The 25,211-nt window shown below is 41.1% G+C and overlaps 1 protein-coding gene and 1 pseudogene across 1 annotated transcript in view; both read right to left on the reverse strand.

The window, feature by feature from the left end:
• Window positions 1–630: 630 nt before the first annotated feature.
• Window positions 631–25,211, reverse strand: part of cnmd (chondromodulin) — an 83,258-nt gene continuing 58,677 nt past the window's right edge. Inside the window, exon 7 of the mRNA XM_063052810.1 lies at window positions 631–1,110. Within this exon, the coding sequence (XP_062908880.1) occupies window positions 886–1,110 (225 nt within the window). The 3' untranslated portion in view covers window positions 631–885. The remainder of the gene's footprint in view (window positions 1,111–25,211) is intronic.
• On the reverse strand, window positions 13,121–14,047 carry LOC134348986 (sin3 histone deacetylase corepressor complex component SDS3-like; annotated as a pseudogene).

A 25,211-nucleotide genomic window follows, 5' to 3' on the forward strand; every position in this document is an offset into this window, starting at 1 on the left:
ATGTGTATATTTGCACTATTTTGATGACATTATTTCACCTCCCAATATTCACCAATAATAAAGCTTCAGACTGTGCTTCTCCTGTCTGTCTTCCACCAGCTGCACTTATTGTCAATCCTTAGGAGTATTAAAGCTTCATGTTACCTCTAATATTTCCACTTTGCTTTTGTTTTTAAACTAGTCTGATATCAAATGCTTAGTATGTGGGTGGGAAGGGATGAGGGGCAATCAAACTCACATTCCACCAACATGACATTCTAAAAAATATAAATTACAAACATTTTTGCTGCTAACAATCAATAGGGCATGTTCTTATTTCTTTTAACTTTTATTTATCAGGAAACATGAAATCTGGTTGGTCATTTGAAATATCTATGCTACACACAGGAAAGGGATATGAATTTAACTGGAAAACAACACACAAATGCACAACATTCTTTAATAAACTGAAAATGAAAACTCTAGAAGCTTAAAAACAGAAACTTTTACAGTCCTAGCCATCCAGTACTATTGTAATAATTGGGTCTTTTTGTTCCAGATTTACAAGTACACCACCAGTTGGTTATATTATCTGTACAAATAAAGATCTAAGCACACATACACGTTGCTGTATGCTTTATTGCACACTTACGAAGCTATGCACAAGTTTTCTAAATAAACAAGGTCATCTTATGCAATTTGTCTTGCATAATTTGGCGTGGCTTTACACAGTTTGGTCGGTTTGGAGCACAGACTGATTAGTTTTAACAGATAAGATTATAAAGGCACTTTGAATTATACGACAATCTGAACATTCTTTCCAAAAATGGCCGTTAATTAAGTTATGGCCAATATTTATTTACCATGGGGCTGCATTTTATTTAAAACATGTGACTTCCTAGCAGCTTACAATACACCAAGAATACGCCCTACCCACCAGGAACAGGGCATAATCAGCCTACAAGCAACTCGGCACCCTTGGTAGTTATAAGGCCAGGGTATGTAGCCACCCAGGGGTTCACATATACGTTGGCAGTGTGAATAACTGCGCCTGCACTCAGCACAGCATATCCCCTGGTGATCCAGCATGGGGTCAAAGGTCATGGTAGCACCCTCGCCGTCTAAGATCCTCTGGAATAACAAAAGAGAGATTTTAATGCAGCAAGAGTTTGAAATTACTCTTCCCTTACCTTTGAAAGATCATTCTTTTCCAAGTAATTAAGGTTATAATAAAATCTCACACTATACTGAAACAAAGAAAGAAAAACAACAATATATTTCAGAACTGTACCGAGGTCAAAAACAGATATTATGCTATGAATTTGCAAATTCTTTTACCAAATAGTATAAACAATTTGACAATAGATTGTTAGCCCATATGCCAAAATTTAGTAGAGTATTTATCAATTACTGTTTATAAATGCTTTATTCATCTATTTCATGTTTACTTCATCAGCAGTCCATGTACTGGATTTTCAGTCAGCTGTCATGTTTTTCAGGTACTCCACCTTGTCTCCCTGTCTCCTCCCAGTGCAAGACAATTCAGTTCACTGGCTTCAGGACTTCTGCCAGTGCTACATTGAATTAGATTAATCACCAAAGGTTAATTCTGTTCCTTCACCATCTCTCATCAAGCCCACTCTCTACTCAAATGTACAACTACCCATCACCCCAGCGCGCTTCACCCTGACAGCTGCTAAATGCTGCTTTGAGCCTCTCACAGCAATGTAGAGACAGTGGAAATCCAGACCTTCCCTCGTTTTGGCTGTTTCTCTAAACTAACCGCATCATTCCATTCAATCCAATTCTATAGTGATGGAAAAAGACAGCAAATTGATAATCGTTGTCAAATATACTATGAGGTGGAATATCCATGGTGTTAAAATAGTAATTAAGACACTATGGTGAATTGGAATAATATTTACTTCATTGCCTGAGGAGGTGTGGGCAGATACTCTCACAACATTTAAGATGTGTTTACGCATGCACTTGAAACAGCAACTCAGAGAAGATGATGGATCAAATGGGGTATAGATGGGTGCGTACGTTGGTGAGCTGAAGGAACTGTTTCTGCACTGTATGACACCAATTATTACTTTTAAATACTATTAGAGAACTTTAGTTATCATATTCCTGGAAGTGAATTTTGTGGAAGTTTTTTTGTTCATTTGTCCTGTAAAATTTGGGGTGTTTGTTCAGGAGATTTCCATTGGAATTTTTCACAACGGATAGGAAAATGACATATTTCATCGTGTGCAAAGTTCTGTTGGTGTTAAACTCAGTGGCCACTTTATTAGGTACCTCCTGTTCTCAATAAAATGGCCACTGAGTGCCGGTCAGTAGCCCTCAGCTACCATAGCCCATCCACTTCAAGGTTTGATGCTTTGTGCGTTCAGAGATGCTTTTCTGCACACCACTGTTGTAACGTGTGGTTATTTAAATTACTGTCGCTTTCCTGTCAGCTTGAATCAGTCTGAACATTCTCCACTGACCTCTCTCATTAACAAGGTGTTTTCACCCACAGAACTGCAACTCACTGGATGCTTTTTGTTATTCACACTACTCTCCGTAGCAATTGCTGTGTGTGAAAATCCCAGGAAATCAGCGGCTTCTGAGATACTCAAACCATCCCATCCAGCACCAACAATCATTCCACCGTCAAAGTCACTTAGATTAAATTTCTTCCCATTCTGGTGTTTAGCATGAACAACAACTAAACCCCTTGACCATGTCTGCATACTTTTATGCACTGAGTTACTACCACATGATTGACTGATTAGATATTAGCATTATTGTACAGGTGCACCTAATAAAGTGGTCTCTCAGTGTATATCGGTAATTATCATATAGATTTTATTATACAGTATAATTTTATATGTATCTCAATACAAAATAAATATATCAGTTACTGATTTAATTGCTTTGCTACTTAAATAAATTTCTGTACTCTCAGAATCCCAAGAATAAGTTCCACCGTTCTGTTGCAATTGCACTTAAATGGATAAAGATCCATTTCAATTGACAGTCATGATTTACAATATCCTGGCAACACACATCAAAGTTACTGGTGAACGCAGCAGGCCAGGCAGCATCTCTAGGAAGAGGTACAGTCGACGTTTCAGGCCAAGACCCTTCGTCAGGACTAACTGAAGGGAGAGCTAGTAAGAGATGTGAAGAGATTTCAAATCTCTTATTAGTTCTTCCTTCAGTTAGTCCTGACGAAGGGTCTTGGCCCGAAACGTCGACTGTACCTCTCCCTAGAGATGCTGCCTGGCCTGCTGCGTTCACCAGCAACTTTGATGTGTGTTGCTTGAACTTCCAACATCTGCAGAATTCCTCGTGTTTGCGATACAATATCCTGAGATGCTTTTATATAACTACATATTAAACTCAATGGGGAAAATTAAAGTTCTCCAGGGTGGTGAAGGTGGGGAGGGGGGTAGTGAAATCTTTTGCATTTACTCATGTGACTTGCGTGCTGCAGAAGGCAAAACTTACAATTGTATGTGTGCAGCCTGCTTTCGTTGCTCTGGCTGAAAACACTTTATAGAAAAGGTTATGGAAAGCATAATCACCGGCAAACACTTTGTAGCTTGTGTCTCCTGGGATTGAGTCTGCAGTTCATTCAGCTTAAAATTTGAATTAATCATTGCATCCGTGTGCGGACATGCATCTCATTAATTCCTAAAGAAAGGGTACAAAATGTCAACTTTTACCAAGTTGAAGGGCATATTCATTGACATCATAACATCTTGCCATACAGACTAATTTCTTTGGGAATCTGATTGAGGATAAAATAATCCGTTCAAAATTATGAAATGTATTGGTAGAGTAGATAAGGAGAAAGTGTTTCCAAAGCAGATGGGTCAGTAAATGTAAGGTAATTGACAGAAGGTCCAGAGAGAAAATAAGGAGTTTTGTTTATTCATTACCTTATTGTGTTCTGCAGGAAAGAAAAAAGATACAATTATAATATTCTTAAGGGAATTTGATGTATGTTTGAGTTAAAAAAAACAATGGAGAGCTTTGTTGAAATGACAAAATAAAGGAACACGTTGGGTTGCTCTTTCAAGGAACTGGTGTGATTAGCTGAAAGACCTTCTCTGTTTTATAATTTAAAAATCTTGACCAGTGTACGATGCTAATTTAAATTCTGGCAAGACATATATGACCACCTGGAAGGTCATTCATGCTCAGTAGGTTAATAGCAGCTGCAGGGTAACTATATTTACATACCTTTTAAAAATGAAAATAATTTATACATTCAGAGATATTCAGTATTTATTCTTGATGAAACAGCCAATATGACCTGAGATCTTCTGACAACTTTAAAAAATATCCTTGGCATTCAGATGTCAGAGAGCAGGACACTTAAGTGCAGAGCTGCACTGCATCAAAGTGGCCGTGCCTCCGGCACAGAGTCTGGCCCTGTAGCTCAGAAGGGTAGGGCAAGGAAGAGGAGGGCAGTTGTGATAGGGGACTCAATAGTAAGGGGGTCAGATAGGCGATTCTGTGGACGCAGCCCAGAGACCCGGATGGTAGTTTGCCTCCCTGGCGCCAGGGTCCGGGATATTTCTGATCGTGTTCAAGATATCCTGAAGTGGGAGGGTGAGGAGCCAGAGGTCGTGGTACATATAGGTACCAATGACATAGGTAGGAAAAGGAAAGAGGTCCTGAAAGGAGAATATAGGGAGCTAGGAAGGGAGTTGAGAAAAAGGACTGCAAAGGTAGTAATCTCGGGATTACTGCCTGTGCCACGCGACAGTGAGAGTAGGAATGCGATGAGGTGGAGGATAAATGCGTGGCTGAGGGATTGGAGCAGGAGGCAGGAATTCAAGTTTTTGGATCATTGGGACCTCTTTTGGCGCAGACGTGACCTGTACAAAAAGGATGGGTTACATTTGAATCCTAGGGGGACCAATATCCTGGCAGGGAGATTAGCGAAGGGTACTGAGGTGACTTTAAACTAGAATGGTTGGGGGGTGGGAATCAAATTAAAGAGGCTAGGCGAGAGGAGATTAGTTCACAACAGGGGGATGGGAACCAGTGCAGAGAGACAGAGGGGTGTAAAGTGAGGGTAGAAGCAAAAAGTAGTAAGGAGAAAAGTAAAAGTGGCAGGCTGACAAATCCAGGGCAAGCATCAAAAAGGGCCCCTTTTCAACATAATTGTATAAGGGCTAAGAGAGTTGTAAAAGAGCGCCTGAAGGCTTTGTGTGTCAATGCAAGGAGCATTCATAACAAGGTGGATGAATTGAAAGTGCAGATTGTTATTAATGATTATGATATAGTTGGGATCACAGAGACATGGCTCCAGGGTGACCAAGGATGGGAGCTCAACATTCAGGGATATTCAATATTCAGGAGGGATAGACATGAAAGAAAAGGAGGTGGGGTGGCGTTGCTGGTTAAAGATGAGATTAACGCAATAGAAAAGAAGGACATAAGCCGGGAAGATGTGGAATCAATATGGGTAGAGCTGCGTAACACTAAGGGGCAGAAAACACTGGTGGGAGTTGTGTACAGGCCACCTAACAGTAGTAGTGAGGTCGGAGATGGTATTAAACAGGAAATTAGAAATGTGTGCAATAAAGGAACAGCAGTTATAATGGGTGACTTCAATCTACATGTAGATTGGGTGAACCAAATTGGTAAAGGTGTTGAGGAAGAGGATTTCTTGGAATGTATGCGGGATGGTTTTTTGAACCAACATGTCGAGGAACCAACCAGAGAGCAGGCTATTCTAGACTGGGTTTTGAGCAATGAGGAAGGGTTAATTAGCAATCTTGTCGTGAGAGGCCCCTTGGGTAAGAGTGACCATAATATGGTGGAATTCTTCATTAAGATGGAGAGTGACATAGTTAATTCAGAAACAAAGGTTCTGAACTTAAAGAAGGGTAACTTTGAAGGTATGAGACGTGAATTAGCTAAGATAGACTGGCAAATGAAAATTAAAGGATTGATGGTGGATATGCAATGGCAAGCATTTAAAGATTGCATGGATGAACTACAACAATTGTTCATCCCAGTTTGGCAAAAGAATAAATCAAGGAAGGTAGTGCACCCGTGGCTGACAAGAGAAATTAGGGATAGTATCAATTCCAAAGAAGAAGCATACAAATTAGCCAGAAAAAGTGGCTCACCTGAGGACTGGGAGAAATTCAGAGTTCAGCAGAGGAGGACAAAGGGCTTAATTAGGAAGGGAAAAAAGGATTATGAGAGAAAACTGGCAGGGAACGTAAAAACTGACTGTAAAAGCTTTTATAGATATGTAAAAAGGAAAAGACTGGTAAAGACAAATGTAGGTCCCCTACAGACAGAAACAGGTGAATTGATTATGGGGAGCAAGGACATGGCAGACCAATTGAATAATTACTTTGGTTCTGTCTTCACTAAGGAGGACATAAATAATCTTCCAGAAATAGTAGGGGACAGAGGGCCCAGTGAGATGGAGGAACTGAGCAAAATACATGTTAGTAGGGAAGTGGTGTTAGGTAAATCGAAGGGATTAAAGGCAGATAAATCCCCAGGGCCAGATGGTCTGCATCCCAGAGTGCTTAAGGAAGTAGCCCAAGAAATAGTGGATGCATTAGTGATAATTTTTCAAAACTCGTTAGATTCTGGACTAGTTCCTGAGGATTGGAGGGTGGCTAATGTAACCCCACTTTTTAAAAAAGGAGGGAGAGAGAAACCGGGGAATTATAGACCGGTTAGCCTACTGTCGGTGGTGGGGAAACTGCTGGAGTCAGTTATCAAAGATGTGATAACAGCACATTTGGAAAGCGGTGAAATCATCGGACAAAGTCAGCATGGATTTGTGAAAGGAAAATCATGTCTGATGAATCTCATAGAATTTTTTGAGGATGTAATTAGTAGAGTGGAAAGGGGAGAACCAGTGGGTGTGGTATATTTGGATTTTCAAAAGGCTTTTGACAAGGTCCCACACAGGAGATTAGTGTGCAAACTTAAAGCACACGGTATTGGGGGTAAGGTATTGATGTGGATAGAGAATTGGTTAGCAGACAGGAAGCAAAGCGTGGGAATAAACGGGACCTTTTCAGAATGGCAGGCAGTGACTAGTGGGGTACCGCAAGACTCAGTGCTGGGACCCCAGTTGTTTACAATATATATTAATGACTTGGATGAGGGAATTAAATGCAGCATCTCCAAGTTTGCGGATGACATGAAGCTGGGTGGCAGTGTTAGCTGTGAGGAGGATGCTAAGAGGATGCAGGGTGACTTGGATAGGTTGGGTGAGTGGGCAAATTCATGGCAGATGCAATTTAATGTGGATAAATGTGAAGTTATTCACTTTGGTGGCAAAAACAGGAAAACAGATTATTATCTGAATGGTGGCCGATTAGGAAAAGGGGAGGTGCAACGAGACCTGGGTGTCATTATACACCAGTCATTGAAAGTGGGCATGCAGGTACAACAGGCGGTGAAAAAGGCGAATGGTATGCTGGCATTTATAGCGAGAGGATTCGAGTACAGGAGCAGGGAGGTACTACTGCAGTTGTACAGGGCCTTGGTGAGACCACACCTGGAGTATTGTGTACAGTTTTGGTCCCCTAATATGAGGAAAGACATCCTTGCCATAGAGGGAGTACAAAGAAGGTTCACCAGATTGATTCCTGGGATGGCAGGACTTTCATATGAAGAAAGACTGGATGAACTAGGCTTGTACTCGTTGGAATTTAGAAGATTGAGGGGGGATCTGATTGAAACGTATAAAATCCTAAAGGGATTGGACAGGCTAGATGCAGGAAGATTGTTCCCGATGTTGGGGAAGTCCAGAACGAGGGGTCACAGTTTGAGGGTAAAGGGGAAGCCTTTTAGGACTGAGATTAGGAAAAACTTCTTCACACAGAGAGTGGTGAATCTGTGGAATTCTCTGCCACAGGAAACAGTTGAGGCCAGTTCATTGGCTATATTTAAGAGGGAGTTAGATATGGCCCTTGTGGCTATGGGGATCAGGGGGTATGGAGGGAAGGCTGGTGCAGGGTTCTGAGTTGGATGATCAGCCATGATCATAATAAATGGCTGTGCAGGCTCGAAGGGCCGAATGGTCTACTCCTGCACCTATTTTCTATGTTTCTATGTTTCTATGTAATAGACTATGGAGTTGGCATGCACTGGTTTAAACTAATTAACTTACCACAGAATCATTGAGTTAAACGGCATAGAAATGGCCTTCTGGCTCACCTTGTCTGTGCCAATGATCATGCCTATCTATGCAAATCTCACTTGCTTGCATTAATTCCATACCCCTCTGTGCCTTTCTCATTCAAAGTATTTGTCCAAGTGCCTCCTAAATGTCATTACTGTTCCTGCCTCCATCACCTCTCTGGCAGCTCATTCCAGATAAAAACTCTTTGTATGGAAAACGTACCCCTTGGGTCCCCAGTAATTTTTTTTCTTCTCACCTTAAAACTATTTCAATACCCTTACCATGGGAAACAAACTCTGACTTCTATCTCTAGCTATTTGTGTCACAACTTTATATAATGTATCTCTATCATCTCAGCCTCCTTTTCTCCAGGAAAAGCTGAACCAGCCTACCTATATCTCCCCATTATCCAAGCCCTCCAATCCAGGCAACATCATTATGACACACACAAGGAACTCAGCAGGCCAGGCAGCGTCTGAGTAAAAGAGTAAACAGTCGCCGTTTTGGGCCGAGACCCTTCATCAGGATTAGAAAAAAAATGATGAGGTTAGAGCGAGAAGGTGGGGGGAAGGAAGGAAGATGTACAAGATGGTTGGTGGTAGGTGAAACCGGGAGGGGGGGAGGGGTGAAGTGTAACGCTCGGAAATTGACTGGTGAAAGAGATAAAGGGGTGGAGAAGGGGAAATCTGATAGGAGAGGGTAGAAGACAACAGAAGAAAGGGAAGGAGGTGGAGCACCAGAGGAAGGTGATTCCCAAGTGAGGATGTAAGATGAGAGAGGGAAATGGGAATGGTAATGGTGAAATGAGGCAATTAGTGGAAGTTGGAGAAATTGATGTTCATGCCATCAGGCTGGAGGGTACCTAGATGTGGTGTAAGGTGCTACTCCTCCAACCTGAGTGTGGCCTCATCGCAGCAGTAGAGGAGGCATGCACTGACATGTCAGAATGGGTATGGGAAGTAGAATTGAAAGAGATGGCCACTGGGAGACTCTGCTTTTTCTGGCAGATGGAGCGCAGGTGCTCGGTGAAGCAGCCTCCAAATCTACATCGGGTGTCACCAACATACAAGAGGCCATATCAGGAGCTCAGATACTGTAGATGACCCCAACAGACTGACAGGTGAAGCGTTGCCTCACCTGGAAGGACTTTTTGGGGCCCTGAATGGTAGTGAGGGAGGAGGTGTAGGGGCAGGTGTGGCGCTAGTTCCACTTGCAAGGATAAGTGCCAGGAGGGAGATCAGTGGAGAGGAACTAATGGACAAAAGAGTCACGTAGGGAGCCAACCTTGCAGAAAACAGAACGTGGAGGTGAGGGAATTATGTGTTAGGTGGTGGGATCCTGTTGGAGATGGCAGAAGTTATGGAGAATTATGTGCCAGACGTGGAGGCTGGTGGGGTAGTAGGTGAGGACAAGAGGAACACTATTCCTGCTGGTGTGGTGGGAGGATGGTGTGAGAGCAGATTGTGCGAAGTTGAAGAGATGTAGGTGAGGGCAGCGTTGATGGTAGAGGAAGGAAAGTCGCTTTCTTTGAAGAAGGAGGACATATCATTAATTCTGGAATGAAAAGCCTCATCCTGAGAGCAGATATGGCAGAGACGGAGGAACTAAGAGAAGGGGATGGCATTTTTACAAGTGTCAGGGTGGGAAAAGGTATAGCCCAGTGACATCATTGTGAATCTTCTCTGCACCCTCTTTAGCTTAATCATATTTTTCTTGTAATGCTGTGACCACAACACTCCAAGTGAAGACTAACTAACATTTTTTACAACTGTAACTTGACATCTCAACTCTTATACTCAAGTCTTGGCCGATGAAGACAAACATGGCATTTGCCTTCTTCACCACCCTGTCTAACTGTGCTGCCACTTCCAGGGAAATATGTACTTGTACTTCTAGATCTCTCTGTTCAACAACAGGTCATAGAGTGAAAGTTCTGTCCTGTTGAACTTGCCTCTATGCATCCTATCACCCTTGTCAGAGTGAAATTCCGTCTGGCATTTCCTAAAAGTCATAATTCCACAGCACCTTGAGAGCTTGAATTCGGTTTCAAGAATCTGAAGATAAAGATTTGCTCCCAGTAAAAGTGACTTTACAGCTATCAGATTTTTGTGAAAACCCTGTCTGATTTTGTAGGTCCCATTTTCATACCAATTTAATAGACCATTGAATGTCCTTTGACTGGTTATTCACTTGTATTAAACCATTTAAAAAAACACACTACAGAGTTAAAGAAAAGCCTTTAAGGCCAATTTCTCAAATCAATCAGGACTATGCATTAAGCGCTAGTCTTGAAGACATTGCCCAGATCACAGGAATGAGAAAGGATAGAAAATAATCCTTGCTTTTTCTGTGATCTACGATTGTATAAACTCTTGCTTGGGAATCAAAATCTCACCTTGGCTTGGGAATACAAAGATGATGATGTTTCATCATCGTGGTTCATGGTCTACTTCCACAAAATTCAATCAAGATGATACAAACTTAACAAATACTGCAAACAATTCTTTTCATTATTTGAACTTTACATTTCCATACAGTAATATCATCTGAGTCAAACACAAATAGAAATATATATTAGATTTCTTCCCAGATAACACAAATATCAATGAATTGAATTACAGTACATTATTGTTTAAATTCTGTTCAAGCATTTCTACCAACTCAGACAAGATTATCAAATACCAAATTGAATATTGAATGTTATGAAATTATAAACAGGTCAAAACACTAAAAACAACTTGAGGCAAGTTAAGTAACAAATAAACTATAGCTGGAGATTTAAATGGAAATGAGTAATGCATGCAGAGATTATATAACTATTCAGCATTTTCATAACTAATTTTATTTTAAGTCAATTTAATAGCAAATGTACATTATTTCAATCAATGATAGTTTTATTGTCATCCTTATCAGCTCTTGATATGTACTGTCTAATGCGGGAACTGTCAGATTCAATTATTCATGAGTGGATCATTTATAGCGCATGGCACATTTGAGTTCCGAATGATAGACAGCATTGAGATGATATAATAGTTGCTCTTTAAAATCTCTTCATATTTAAGCCCTTTTTTCTGTCACATCCTAATTTCAAGTCGATATTTTCTTTATTGGGTTGATAGAATGAGGTCTAGTGGCAGCCAATTCCAATAAAGCCAAAATTAGCAATTATTCATTGATTGAAACTGTGGATGTTTTCTGGAATAGGCTTTGGGTAATAAGATAATTAAACCTTTATAAATACAGTAGGTTTACATTTCATTACAGTTAGAACAAAGGAATCCTCCCCTGAGAGGCACATTTAAAATATTCTGCAAGGCCCAGTCCTCTGTCAATTTTCTTTCCATTCTCATGACAATTTGGCAGACAACAATCAAAAACATCCTCCAGGGGATCTGAGTTGTTATTATAGTCACAATGTACCATAACACATGTAAAAATATGCAAGTATATATTGCATATTCATCGTCCTAAGTTAGTGTGTAACATTACAGTCCCTATACAAAATGTCTACTACAATGCTACACAATTATTTTTCATATTCATTGTCCATTACCACAGAAAGGCACATCCATACTGACGGTTAATCTCAATGCATCAGGGGGTGTGTACAATTACCAACCCTTCATACATCATCAAATAAAGACAATTCAGAATTCCATTGAAGTACAATCTTTACAATTCAATCAGATAATACTAATACTTGTAAAATTATATTTATCACTATTAACACAGCAGATATTTAAAGAAGGATACAGAGGATAACAATAATTAAAAACAAAAACTAATCAAAAAAATAGCCAGAATTCCCTTTGTTTATTTCGGACTGTGCTGCCTAACTGGGGCAGGAGATTGTTGTCTAAGTTTCTAACTAGTGTCAGTTGTGTGCACTTGTTTGGCCATTAAACAGTACACCATGCTTGGACTAAACACTTCTTTAAATAGTGCCAATTGCGTGCGTTTGTGTTCAAAAAGCAATGATTTTTGTCACTGATAGAAACATAGAAATCTACAACAGATTACAGGCCGTTTGGCCCACAATGTTGTGCCGACCATGTTAGAAACTGCCTAGAATTTCCCTACCACAGAGCCCTCCATTTTTCTAAGCTCCATGTACCTATTGTTGTGTATGTGGCCTGGTTACACAACAATGCTATTAGTAAAAACACTGGAGACAGGAGCTAAGGTTCATGGTTCTTTACCGGCAGAAACCGAACTCGGCACACATGTACAGATCAATACGTGCCTTATAGCGCATTCAACGACATGTTACTAAAACATAAAGTAGTCCCTTATTATACTGTAGGCTATATGGTACACTCCTCCCCTTTTATTTTAATAGTGTATCAAATTTTTTTTTACTGGGGCACTATGCTAAACAAATATGTTTACCCTTAACATACAAGTGCCTACCATTTGTTTACTTAGCAACTTAATAATATCAAATTATAACAAAGTAACGTAATAATATCAAATTATAACAAAGTAACGTAATAATATCAAATTATAACAAAGTAACGTAATATTATCAAATTATAACAAGCCTTTTTTTTACTTTTGGTCTAAGACCCATTTATAACTCAAGTCACATATATCAAAGTTGCTGGTGAACACAGCAGGCCAAGCAGCATCTATAGGAAGAGGCGCAGTTGACGTTTCAGGCCGAGACCCTTCGTCCTGACGAAGGGTCTCGGCCTGAAACGTCAACTGGGCCTCTTCCTATAGATGCTGCTTGGCCTGCTGCGTTCACCAGCAACTTTGATGTATGTTGCTTGAATTTCCAGCATCTGCAGAATTCCTGTTGTTTGCGTTATAACTCAAGTCTCTGTGGGGGGGGGGTGTCTTCTCTGCTTCTCCGGGTAACGTCTGTTAATAAACTTGTTTGTTTTAATACAGATTTCCATATAAAAGTCATGAAAAGTTGACCTCTGAGCACAGGGAGTTAAGAAGGTATACGCCTCCAACTTGCTAAGAGTTCTAGGCAGCAGATCGCCTCCGTATAATGAAGACTCCTCTGTGCAGCTGTCCTAGATATATACACATCTTTGTGCTATCACTTGTCTTTCTTACCCATATCTCATTTGCTCCATCTGAACTAATTACAAAGCCAATTTTCGTATTCTCTTTAGATTCCAAATAAATAGGCTGACCTTTATGATACCATCTCTTATTGTAATATAACTTCCCGTCTTCTATTCGTGCTTCATATCTTTGTGCCGGTGATTCAGCAGGAGTGCTGGGAAGATGCTCAGGAGAAGATGGAGATGCTGGTCTTTTTGGAGATTTAAGCTTATTGAGAGTTCGCAGGTCTTCCATTATCTGTTCATCTGTTAACAAGTAAGTTAACTGTGCAGGTGCAGGTTTTCATCTTTTGTCTGTAATTGGAACAAGGTCATTAGGTCTCCTCCTTAGTTTCCTAGTCATTATTGGCTTTCCCTCCATAGAATCTCCTGTGAGTTCCATTGTTAGCCTCTCATTCTCAATCATCTTTTTCTTTCCTTCTAACTCTATCTTTTTATCTTCAAATTCCTTCACTGCTGCTTTCTTCTCTTTGATATAATTCCTTTCCACTTGTCCTGTCTCCAGTTGCAGAAAAAGCTCTGCATTTCATACTCTTTCCTTGTATTGTTGATCTAGTTTCTTCATCCTTTTCTGCTGCTCCTGCAAAGTGCCATCCTGTAACTGCCTTTTGAGAGATGTCAATTTTTCCTGGTATATCTGCTCTTTTATTTCCAGGTAGTCTTCATCATCCTACTTATTGGCAATATCTGTCTCCCTTGTATCCTCTGTATCTTCATCTGAGTCAAGGCCACGGATACTGCGTTTGTCCTCATTGTCGACACTGTCTAGCTCCTCCTTGTTGTTGTAATAGTCGACAATGGGTGAGAGGAGAGCTGCGGACATCTTCCCCGCCGAGCTGCCCTCCTTTGTTGACACATCTAGTGCCTTGATGGTGACCCAATCCAACTGGATTTTCCTGAGCCATTCACGTCCCAGCAACAGTGGTCCTCCATTTTTCAGTACATAGAGGTTCAGCTGCTGTGTTTTGTCTCTGTAGGTCACTGTCACTTTAATTTTACCTTTGGGATGCACTTTCTGTCCTGTGTAAGTCTTTAGCGGTAGTTTAGTTTGTTTCAGAGGTATGTGAGAAAACAGTTGTTCGTAGTTGTGTACAGAGATCACTGTTAAAGCTGAGCCTGTGTCCAACTCCATTTTCAGTCTCACGCCTGCCACTTGTGGAGTGATCCTTATTACTCTTCGATCATCTGTCTCTTTCACGCTGTGAAGTTGCAGACAAGACAGTTCACTTTCGTCTGAGTCGTTTTCATCAGAACTGCTTTCTTCCATTTTGGTTACATTGTTGTATTTTCCTTTCTGGGGTTTCTCGTTTCTCTGTATTTTGTCCTTTTTCTGCTGTTTACTAGCTTTGCATACTCTGCCAATGTGGCCCTGTTTGCCACAGTTTCTGCATTCTTTGCCTTTAAACCAACAGTCATCAGGGTCATGTGACATGTTCCCACAATGGTAATATTTCTTTCCTTCATTTCTGTTCAGTGACATTTTATTCATAGCTTATTCCAGAGATTTTTGTTGTGTCTCTGAAGCACCCCGTGTTGCTATTTCTGTTGATATTGCAATGCTCAGCGCCTTCTCTAATGTAAGGTCTCTTTCACCCAGGAGCTTCTTCTGTGTGGTTTCACAGTGCATGCCACACACTAACCTGTCCCTCAATGCGTCTGATAGACCAGCTCCAAATTGGCAATGTTCTGATAATTTGCGCAAATTAGCACAATATTCAGAAATGCTTTCATTTTTGCTCTGATTCCATTTGTGAAATTTAAATCTTTCAGCAATGACCAGTGGTTTGGGGTTTAAATTAAACTTTAGAACTCCTCCCTTGGAGGGTCAGACACGCTGAGCTAATAGGCTGGTCCTGGACTTATTTCCTGGCATAATTTACATATTACTATTTAACTATTTATGGTTTTATTACTATTTAATTATTTATGGTGCAATTGTAACGAAAACCAATTTCCCCCGGGATCAATAAAATATGACTATGACTATGACTTTGACTACTAAATGCTGTTGGAGAGAGTCTACTATTTGCTTGAACGTTTTGTCAGCTGGCTTTTCAGGGGTTAACATGCTCCATAGCAGGCCATATGTTTTTGCTCCCATAATACTGAGTAAGACGCTGGCTTTCTTTTCACCTTTAACACCATTAGCTTCACAATATGACTCCACTCTCTCAATGTAAGTTGCCCAGTCTTCAATGCCACTATAAAATGCTGTAATGCTTCCAATCATGGCCATCTTTGTTATGTTAATTTAGCCCCATTTTCCCCTTTTTTTCTTTTTTTGACTCATGTGTCCTTTTTTGCTAGTGCCACATGCACACTCCGTCTCGATGTGTGTGTGTCGCTCCTTTCTATCTCCTTTCTGGGGCAGGCAGACCCTCAGCCCCTGGGGGTCAGCACCGGCTGTGGTCTCACCTGGACGTGCTGCAGCTCCGACTGTGTCTCTTGGTCTCCCAACGTCCCCGACCCCGGCTGTACTTCCGCTTCCTTTCGGACTCGTGGCCTCGCTCTGCCACCTTCTCCCGCTCCTTGGCCCATTCCTTGCACTCTTATTCCGAGTGTCGGTATGAATTAAAACATGGCGTTCCGATACAATGTAGGTTCATTAACCTCATCGCCAATTTGTTGTTTATGGGGCCTGGTTACACAGCAATGCTATTAATAAAAATGCTGGAGACGGGAGCTAAGGTTCATGCTTCTTTACTGGCAGAAACCGAACTCGGCACACACGTACAGATCAATACATGCCTAATAGCGCATTCAACAATGTGTTACTAAAACATAAAGTAGTCCCTTATTATACTGTAGGCTATACGGTACACCTATCTAAGAGGATCTTAAAAGACCCTATTGTATCTGCCTCTACTACCTTCGCTGGCAGTGCATTCCACAAACCTACGACTCACTGTGTAAAAAACTTACCTCTGTCATCTCCCTTGACCCACTTCCAAGCACCTTAAAACTATGCCTCCTCATGTTAGCCATTTCAGCCCTGGGAAAAAGCCTTTGGCTATCCACATGATCAATGCCTCTCATCATCTCATACACCTCTGTCAGGTCACCTCTCATCCTCTGTCGCTCCAAGGAGAAAAGGCCAAGTTCACTCAAACTATACTCATAAGGCATGCTCTCCAATACAGACAACATCCCATGCACTCGCTCTATAGTATCCACGTCCTCCAACTTGCAACTACAGTTTTATAGTACTGTAGTATAGCAGTACTGTTAGTGTTCCAATTTGTTCTGTATTCATTTAAATGCATAATTTATTACTCAGTTAATTAGTACTCTGTCTTTTTTCTACTTTTTTAACTATTTCCATGATAGTTGGAAATAGGGCTAATTGGACCAAATGTATTGGTCCTGATGTGTCCCAGTTAACCAGAATCCACTGTATTCTTTTGTGTGTAATTCTAAAATATTTTATGAACATCCTGCTAAGAATGATTATTGCAGGATAATTTTCACTGCATTATTATAAGTCTTCTGCATTACACTCTATTTGTCTGACATCTTTTCCAAATAAACTAGGAATGAGTTGACTTTGTAAGCTGAGGCCCATTCTAAAAGGTGAAGAAAGGATTGCAATCCTTGGACTTGAATAGTGCAAAGCTCTAAGATCAAGGGAAATTGATCATCAAGGTACATATACATTACCATTTACCATGTGTGGAAACTATATGTTTCCATATACTACCATAAGATTCTTCCTCTTGTGGGCATTTTGAAGAAAACAGAAATACAGTAGAATTTTATGAAAAATGATACATAAATAGACAGACTTACAAACTCTAATGACAAAAGAAAACAAACTGTGAAAAAAACATAATACTGAGAATACGGGTTGTAGCAAGGTTTTTGAATGTGAGTCTGTAGGTCATAGGTTCAGTTCACAGTTGTGGTGAGTGAAGTTATCCATGCCAGTTCAGGAGCCTGATGTGTGTAGGGTCATAATTGTTCCTGACCTCCGAGAGGGCCACAACCTTGTCACTGGGTTTGAAGGCTTGTGTGCCTTAATGATCCGGAGAGCTATGCAGGCTGGTTCAGGGCTTTATGCTTTGCCTCTTGATAGGGTCACCCACGCCAAACAGGTCAAAGGGTAGAGGGTAGAGTGGTCCACTGGATCTCCAGGTTCAGGGGTTCAGCTCAGGGCCAACAATGCTTACAGGTACAATAAAACTTTTGCTGAAAGAGCAATGAAGAATCCTTCTACATCTGAGTACAATGGTGCTCCTGAGTCTCCACCTGCGACTTGCATGACTGACACTAGTGGAAACTGAGAGAAAGCTACTGACATAATGAAGGAAAACCTGAACACCACCAGAGATGGAGGCCCTTCATTGCTGCCCTAAAGGCCAGTGGTGTACACAGGCAGAAAGTAACTGTTGCTAAACCTGTTGGCGTGGGATATAAGTCCTGCATGATGGTAGCAGTGAGAGGAGAGCATGGTCTGGATGGTGGGGAGTTTTGCAATGCACACAAGATACTGGAGGAACTCAGCAGGCCAGGCAGCTTCTATGGAAAAGAGGAAACAGTCGATGTCTCGGGCCAAGAACCTTCAACAGGACAAAGACTGAACTAGGCTGCCTGGCCTGCTCAGTTCCTCCAGCATTTTGTGTGCTTCGCTTGGTTTTCCAACATCTGCAGATTTTCTGTTGTTTGGGGTGGGCATTTTTGATGGCTGGCGCTGTTTTCTTGAAGCAGCCCGCCACGTAAATGTACTCAATGGTGGGGAAGGCTTCGTCTGTAATGCACTGGTCTATTTCCATCAAGTTCTGTAGCCTTTTCCTTTGAACAATATGGTCAATTATCAGGATACAAGATCAACATAGATAAAACCCAATTACTTCATATAACGTAACAACAGGAATTCTGCAGATGCTGGAAATTCAAGCAACAGACATCAAAGTTGCTGGTAAACGCAGCAGGCCAGGCAGCATCTATTGGAAGAGTTTCAATCGACGTTTCAGGCCGAGACCCTTCCGAAGGGTCTTGGCCTGAAACGTCGACTGAAACTCTTCCAATAGATGCTGCCTGGCCTGCTGCGTTTACCAGCAACTTTGATGTGTGTTACTTCATATAACTATAGCCCACCAAGAGTAATTGAAAGTAGATATCCCTGGGCATGGCAAACAGAGTCTTTCAAATATTTGGGCATTATTATGCCAAAAGATTTGTCAAAATTATCAGAATGCAATTATCAGCCAAAATATAAAAGATTGAGGAAGATATAACAAGATGGAACCTAATTCCTTTTTTTAGTCTCAATTCAAGGATTGAATCTATTAAAATGAATATACTGCCTGGACTGTTATATCCCTTTCAGAACCTACCAACAGAGATTAATCAGAATCAATTCAATGAATGGAACTAAATGTTATCAAGATATATAGGGCAAACTAAAAGGCCTAGAGTTCATCTCAAAACTTTGCAATTAGCCAAGGAAAAGGGGGGAATGGGGCCTACCTTCTCTTAGAGATTATTATTTTACAGCACAGTTGAGAGCTGTGATAATTTGGTGCAACCCATCATATAACACTCATTGGAAAAACATTGAGGAGGGGATACTTCCCATCCCCATACAGGCAATTTTGGCTGATAACAACCTACAAAGGCACATAAATACTATTGATAATCCATGGGTGAAATGGACTCTTAAAATATGGAAAACTATTATAAAAGAATATAAACTAGAGGAAGATATTGCAATTCTTAAATGGTGTGCATATGACTCGGATTTTATGCCGAATATGCTGGATGCTAAATTTAAGGACTGGACAGCTAAAGGAATAACAGTTCTTTGCAATATAATGAAAGAAGGAAAACTGTTCTGTTTTGAAATGCTTAAAGAGAAACACTTATTAGAAAAACAAGACTTTTATCGGTATCTACAGATGCGACAGTATGTTCATAGGATGGTTAAAAACGTGATCAAAGCAAGTACATGTTTGATAGAGCTATTTAGAAAAGCATATAATTCAGATATAGGCATCTGTTAGTCTCATGTGACCAAGGATTTGTGCCTTGGAAGGTTTCCAGTGCACAGGCCTGGGCAAGGTTGTATGGAAGACCAGCAGTTGCCCATGCTGCAAATCTCCCCTCTCCACGCCACCAATGTTGCCCGAGGGAAGGGCATTAGGACCATACAGTTTGGCACCGGTGTCATTGCAGAGCAATGTGTGGTTAAGTGCCTTGCTCAAGACACAACAAGCTGTCTCAACCAAGGCTCAAACTAGTGACCTTCAGATCATAGACGAACGCCTTAACTACTTGGCCACGCACCAACAGATAATGGTAGTAAAATAATTTCAAGCGCGCAGAAGGGTTTGTTAAATCTTAAAACACATTTGACTTCATACATTAAAACAAAATGGGAGAAGGAAGGAGAGATAATTATATCTGAGGAAGAACGGACAATAATATGGAGGTATCAATGGAAGTGTACCAGTTCACAGAAATGGAGGGAGTTTGGATGAAAAACTTGATAAGATATTTTATTACACCCTCTCAGAAATCCCATTATGATAGTAACCTCCCTGTTTGCTGGAGAAATTGTAGAAATCAAAATGCAAACCATTATCATAGTTTCTGGGATTGCCCCATTCTCAAAGACTGTTGGAGTGGGATACACAACGCCCTACAAGACATTTTTAAATGTGAAATACCCTTAGAAAGTAAGACCATATATTTTGGGTATGTACCTCAAGAATGGTTGAAAAGAGGTAAATATTTAATGAATATACTGCTGGTGGCTGCTAAAAAGTCTCTTACCAGGAAATGTTATCACAGGAGAGCCCAACTTTAAATGCATGGCTAGAAATTACAGTGGACACTTACAAAATGGAGAAGATAACAGCATCTGTTAATCATAAGTTGGAACAATTTGATTCATACTGGGAAAAATGGTTTTACTACATAACATCTCATAGGCCTAATTTTATTCTCACAAATCAATGAATATGTTGTAAAAAATCCACTCCGTACTTGTACATAATTTTCTCCTTTTGCTTGTTCTTTCTTTCCTCTCTTTTCTATAAGTGCATACCTCAGATAAATATTATGTGGAGATTTGTGGCAAATATGATTATATCTGAAATACATCTTATGGAAATGTTTGATGATGAACTTCAATAAAAAATAAATTACAAAAAAAAAACTTGATGAAATCAGTTCTGATACTCTCCAATGTTTTAGGTGGCATGCTGAATGTATGGAAACTTCTAAGGAGCTGTAAGCTGTAAATCCACAGAGATCAATTGATTCTGTGCTAATCTAAACCCACTGTGCTACTGCTCTATTTGTTGGTACTTAAAATATCTCTAATGCAGTAAGATGGACACTATAAAGCTAACAATTCTCATAATAGAATAAAGTTTTTGTGAGCATGCTCATAAGATGCTAATAACAGTCTCAGTGCTATTATTTGCTCAATAGAGCTGGGTACAATTACAAAATCTATTTCTTTAATATATTTTGCTTCAGAGGTTGGTAGACCCAGTAGCATTTTGATGGTTATGGCTGCTGAAATAGCCTTTGAAATGCATGATTTTAATTATCAGTTTACTGATATTGTGCGAGTTTAAAGAATGGACAGGTTTTTTAATGTTTTTGCAAGTGTAAATGTGAGCACAACAGATATCCTTTGCAATTGATCTTGGCAATGATCTGTATGATCTGATTGTGCTAAAATCAATCCTTGTTCCTCAGCAGAATGTTTAAAGAGTAGATTTCTGAGCCTCTTTTTACTCCACAGCTTGTTTCTCTGCATTGTAATTTAATATTTCTTACCACATGAAAAGTTCCCGGCCAGTTTTAGTTACTAGCGCTTGGTCTGGAAGGAAGTCCCTGTGGTAGGATGTGCTGCAGATGCATTATAGTTGCATATCACTCAACAGCCTCTTTTGAGAGATGGACAGCAAAGAGGTTTAATCATTTAAATCTACATTTTCCAACTAAGCCTATTTATTCTAAATAGTTCCTATTAGAAGGAAGCTTTCTCCTTTCTTAGCAGTCCCCTAGGATTGAAAATGACTCAGTTTTGTGACTCTTCAACAGACGGGCCATTTGGTGGCTGGGCAGTTTGTTTGGCTGTATGGTCCTTCCATTATCTACACAGGATTTCTTTGTGTTCTCAATTGATTGCCTTGAGGTTCTCAACATCATCCTGGAAGTTCACCTTGGCCCAATTTTCAAAGTAGACATTGGGGATGCTGCATTTCTTCAAGGAAACTTATAGCAATTCCTTGAATCTTTTTCTCTGTTCCCTGATGATCTTCTCCTATGGCAGGGGTCCTCAGCCTTTTTTGCACCGCGGACCGGTTTAATATTGACAATATTCTTGCGGACCGGCCGACAGAGGTGGTGTGTTAATCACGACCAGAATATAGGTGATAAGTCAACTATAAGTCACTTATCAGTGGCTAATACACTCAATTTTGTTTCTAAGGGTTTATCTAACAAATTTAATATTAAACACACAGCACATATTTTCCTCACATGAATATAGTGATAAGTCAATTATAAGTCATAAGGGGGTTCCTTATGTCCAGTCTATTCTGCAATTTAGTTTTCGTTGCATTCATTGCAGAAAACTTCACCTTGCAGCAATATGATGTTGGAAATGGAAGCAACGTTTTCAGTGCTTTTGTGGCTATCTCAGGATATTCAGCCTTGACTTTGATCCAGAATGCCGGCAGGGATGTTATGTCAAAGATACTTTTCAGCCAGCCGTCATTTACAAGCTCGAGGAGCTGATCTTCTTCCCGCGCTGACATGGATGATTCACTGGGGACATTCACAAATGGGTCACGGACCCATTCCTTTGCACGTCTTGGGTCATTTGCGGTTGGGAAGTAATGCTTGAATTCTGTCGACAGCGAAGATAGGTGTTCGCACACCAGCTGTGAGCCTCAGTCTCTCCCAAATTCCCAGCTAATGTTGGGAACATGTCAAATATGACCCTGTGCACAGTTCCAGTTTGGCTGTAAAAGCAGACACTTTATCTGTCAACTTGAAGACAGTTATCATTCTCCCCTGAAGTGACAAATTGAGTTCATTGAGCAGGTTGAAGATGTCACTCAGATAAGCGAGTTTTGCTATCCACTCCTCGTCACTGAAGTGTGTTGCCAGTGGTGACATTTTACCTGAAAGAAATCTCTGTAGCTGCTCTCTTAACTCAAAAACCCTGGCCAGGGCTCTCCCGCTTGACAGCCACCTGACTTCAGTGTGTAAGAGAAGGCGCTTGTGCTCTGCATCCATTTCCTCGCAAAGCTGCTCAAACAGACGTGAGTTAAGGGCTTTTGCTTTGATGTGATTGATAACTTCAACAACGTCACTCAATACACTGTTAAGATCAGGTGACATTTTTCGGCGAGCCAGCATTTCCCTGTGTGTGACACAGTGTGTAGACTGGCATTCAGGAGCAACCTCTTTGACTCAGGTAGTGAAACCAGACTCGTTAAGCCGTTCCAACAGTTGTGCTTCGATGTCCTCCGCAATGTCATCAATTCTCCTTGAAACTGTGGTGGCTGAAAGAGAAACCTGTGCCATCTTGTTAGCTGCAGCTTCTCCCAATAGTTCACGGCACATGTCCTTGGCAGCAGGCAGAATCAATTCTTCACCAACAGTGAAAGGCTTCTTAGCCTTAGCAATATGGCTAGCCACTAAGTACGACACTCTCAGAGCAGCAGCATTTGTGGAGGTGGTGACTCTCAGCACTTGTTTCTGTCCCGCTTGCTCACGTTTTTTCTGCTCAAAAAACTCAATGGGTCTGTCCTTAAGTGCAGGGTGCTTGGACTCAAGGTTCCGAAGCGGCTTTGAGGGCTTCATTGCCTCATTAGACAGCTTGTCTCCACATATCACACACAGGGGGCTTGGAGCGTGTGAGTCACCGGTCGCAATAAAGCCACATTTTATGTACGACTCATCGTATTTTCTGTTGAAGGAAGCTTTCATTTTTTTTGCAGTCTCCGCTTCAGCTGTCTCTGTGTTATCATCATCGTTAGGCCTTTTATATCCCCTACCGTCTCTTCCAAAGAAACTCTCAAGCAATGTTTGTTTTTTACTCATCAAGTAGTTGTAGGTTAATGACCGGCTGATGTCTCCTCGTGGGTAATGACCTCGTGTGCATTCAAGTTCAACAGTGGGCGTGACAGGGAATGAGGAAAGGTGCAGTTAACTCATATCGTTTCCTCGCGGCCTGGTAGCACATGCTTTGCGGCCTGGTGGTTGGGGACCACTGCCCTATGGCATAGGTCAGAACTGGGTGTCTGCTTTGGGTGACCAGTGTCAGATGTACACATGATGTCACAACAATCTGCTGGTGCAAATGAGCTGGTCCAACAGCTTCCATGAGGGGGAAATGGACTGTTGACCTTTGGGTCAAAGGACTGCATCAGGACGAAGAGCAAGAGGTGGGATGGCTAGTATAAAGAGGAGGGGAATATTGAAAAAAAGAGTCCAAGGTGACTGGTTGCCTGAGGAGACTATAAAAGGTTGGACAGTTTGCGCCAGGTAGGGAAGTTGAGCAAGGGTGGAATTGTGAGACAGTGGTTTCTGGATGGTAGTAGGAGGAGGGTAAAGAGAAAGAAGAAAGGGGAAGGCACAATGTGGGAATTTGAAATGACATCACCAACTGAGTGCACCCAGTCCTTAATGCTAGGGTTGTTAGTCTGAGAGAGGACATTAACATTGCTTATCATTCCTGCAAAAGAGGTTTATTAATTTCAAATTTTATGTTTTACATTTGTCAACTTTGCCTATATTTTCTAATGGAAAGGACCCTTCTCTTTTCTTGGCAGTCCCTCACAACTGAGAATTTTGCAGAGAAAACATAAGTGGTGCATTTCCAGTGCCTTGGGATTCATTCAGAAGCACACAGAAAGTCAGGCATCACTGCTGACCAGTAGACCACGAGTTTGTGTCAGCTCTTGATCCTTAAGTACCCACTTCCTCAATTGATCAAGATTGAGCAGATGTATTGGAGCCCAGACAAATGATGGTTGATGAGAAATCCTGATCTTAACAGTTCTCCTGTGGAGAGTTTAATTAATTATTTTCTATAATGTCTCTATTAATCCCTGGAGTCAAAAAAATCTCCAGAAAGAATACATAACTTGTGGTAAATTAAGACTGGCTGAAAACTTTCATTTAAAAACCCTGTGGGGAACCTAGTGTCAATGCTGAATGTTTCAAACAGGCTGTAATCTAGAAGGATGCCTTGAAGTGTTTGTTCATACAAACACAAATTTGTCTTCTAGATCCTTGTAATATCACCAGAGGTAATATAGACAAGGCAATGCCAAGGTAAGTTTTCTCTTGACACTGTGACCCTGTGACCCTATGACTCTATGACCTGTGACCCTGGAACACTATGACTCAATGACCCTGCAAACTTGTGACCCTGTGACTCCATGACCTGTGACCCTGTGACACTTGGGACCCAGTGACTCTGACTCTGTGACCCTGTGACTGTGACTCTGAGACTCTGAGACTCTGAAACCTTGTGACCCCGTGACTCTATGACTCTGTGACTGTGACCCTGAGATCCTGTGACTATGTGACCCTGTGACACTCTGATACTGTGACTTCGATTTCCTGTGACTCAATGCTCTGTGATTCTGTGAACCAGTAACCTTGAGAACCGGTGACTCCATGATCCTGTGATTCTGTAACCCTGTGACTCCATGACCCAGTGGTTCTGTGACCCTTTGACCCTGTGACCCTCCATGACATGGTGAATTCATGATCACGTGACTCTGTGAAACTGTGACTCTCTGGCCCTGTAACTCTATGCCTCTGTGACTCTGTGACTCTGTGACCCTGTGGCCCCATATCCTTGTGACCTGATCATGTGACCTTGTGACTCAATAACCCTGTGACTCAATGACCCTATTACTCTGTGACTCTGTGACATTGTGACCCTGTTACTTCATGACCCTGTGACCCTGTGACTCTGATCTGTGACCCTGTGACTCTGCGATCCTGTG

Source organism: Mobula hypostoma, chromosome 7, assembly GCF_963921235.1.
Source record: "Mobula hypostoma chromosome 7, sMobHyp1.1, whole genome shotgun sequence".
Lineage (NCBI taxonomy): Eukaryota > Metazoa > Chordata > Chondrichthyes > Myliobatiformes > Myliobatidae > Mobula > Mobula hypostoma.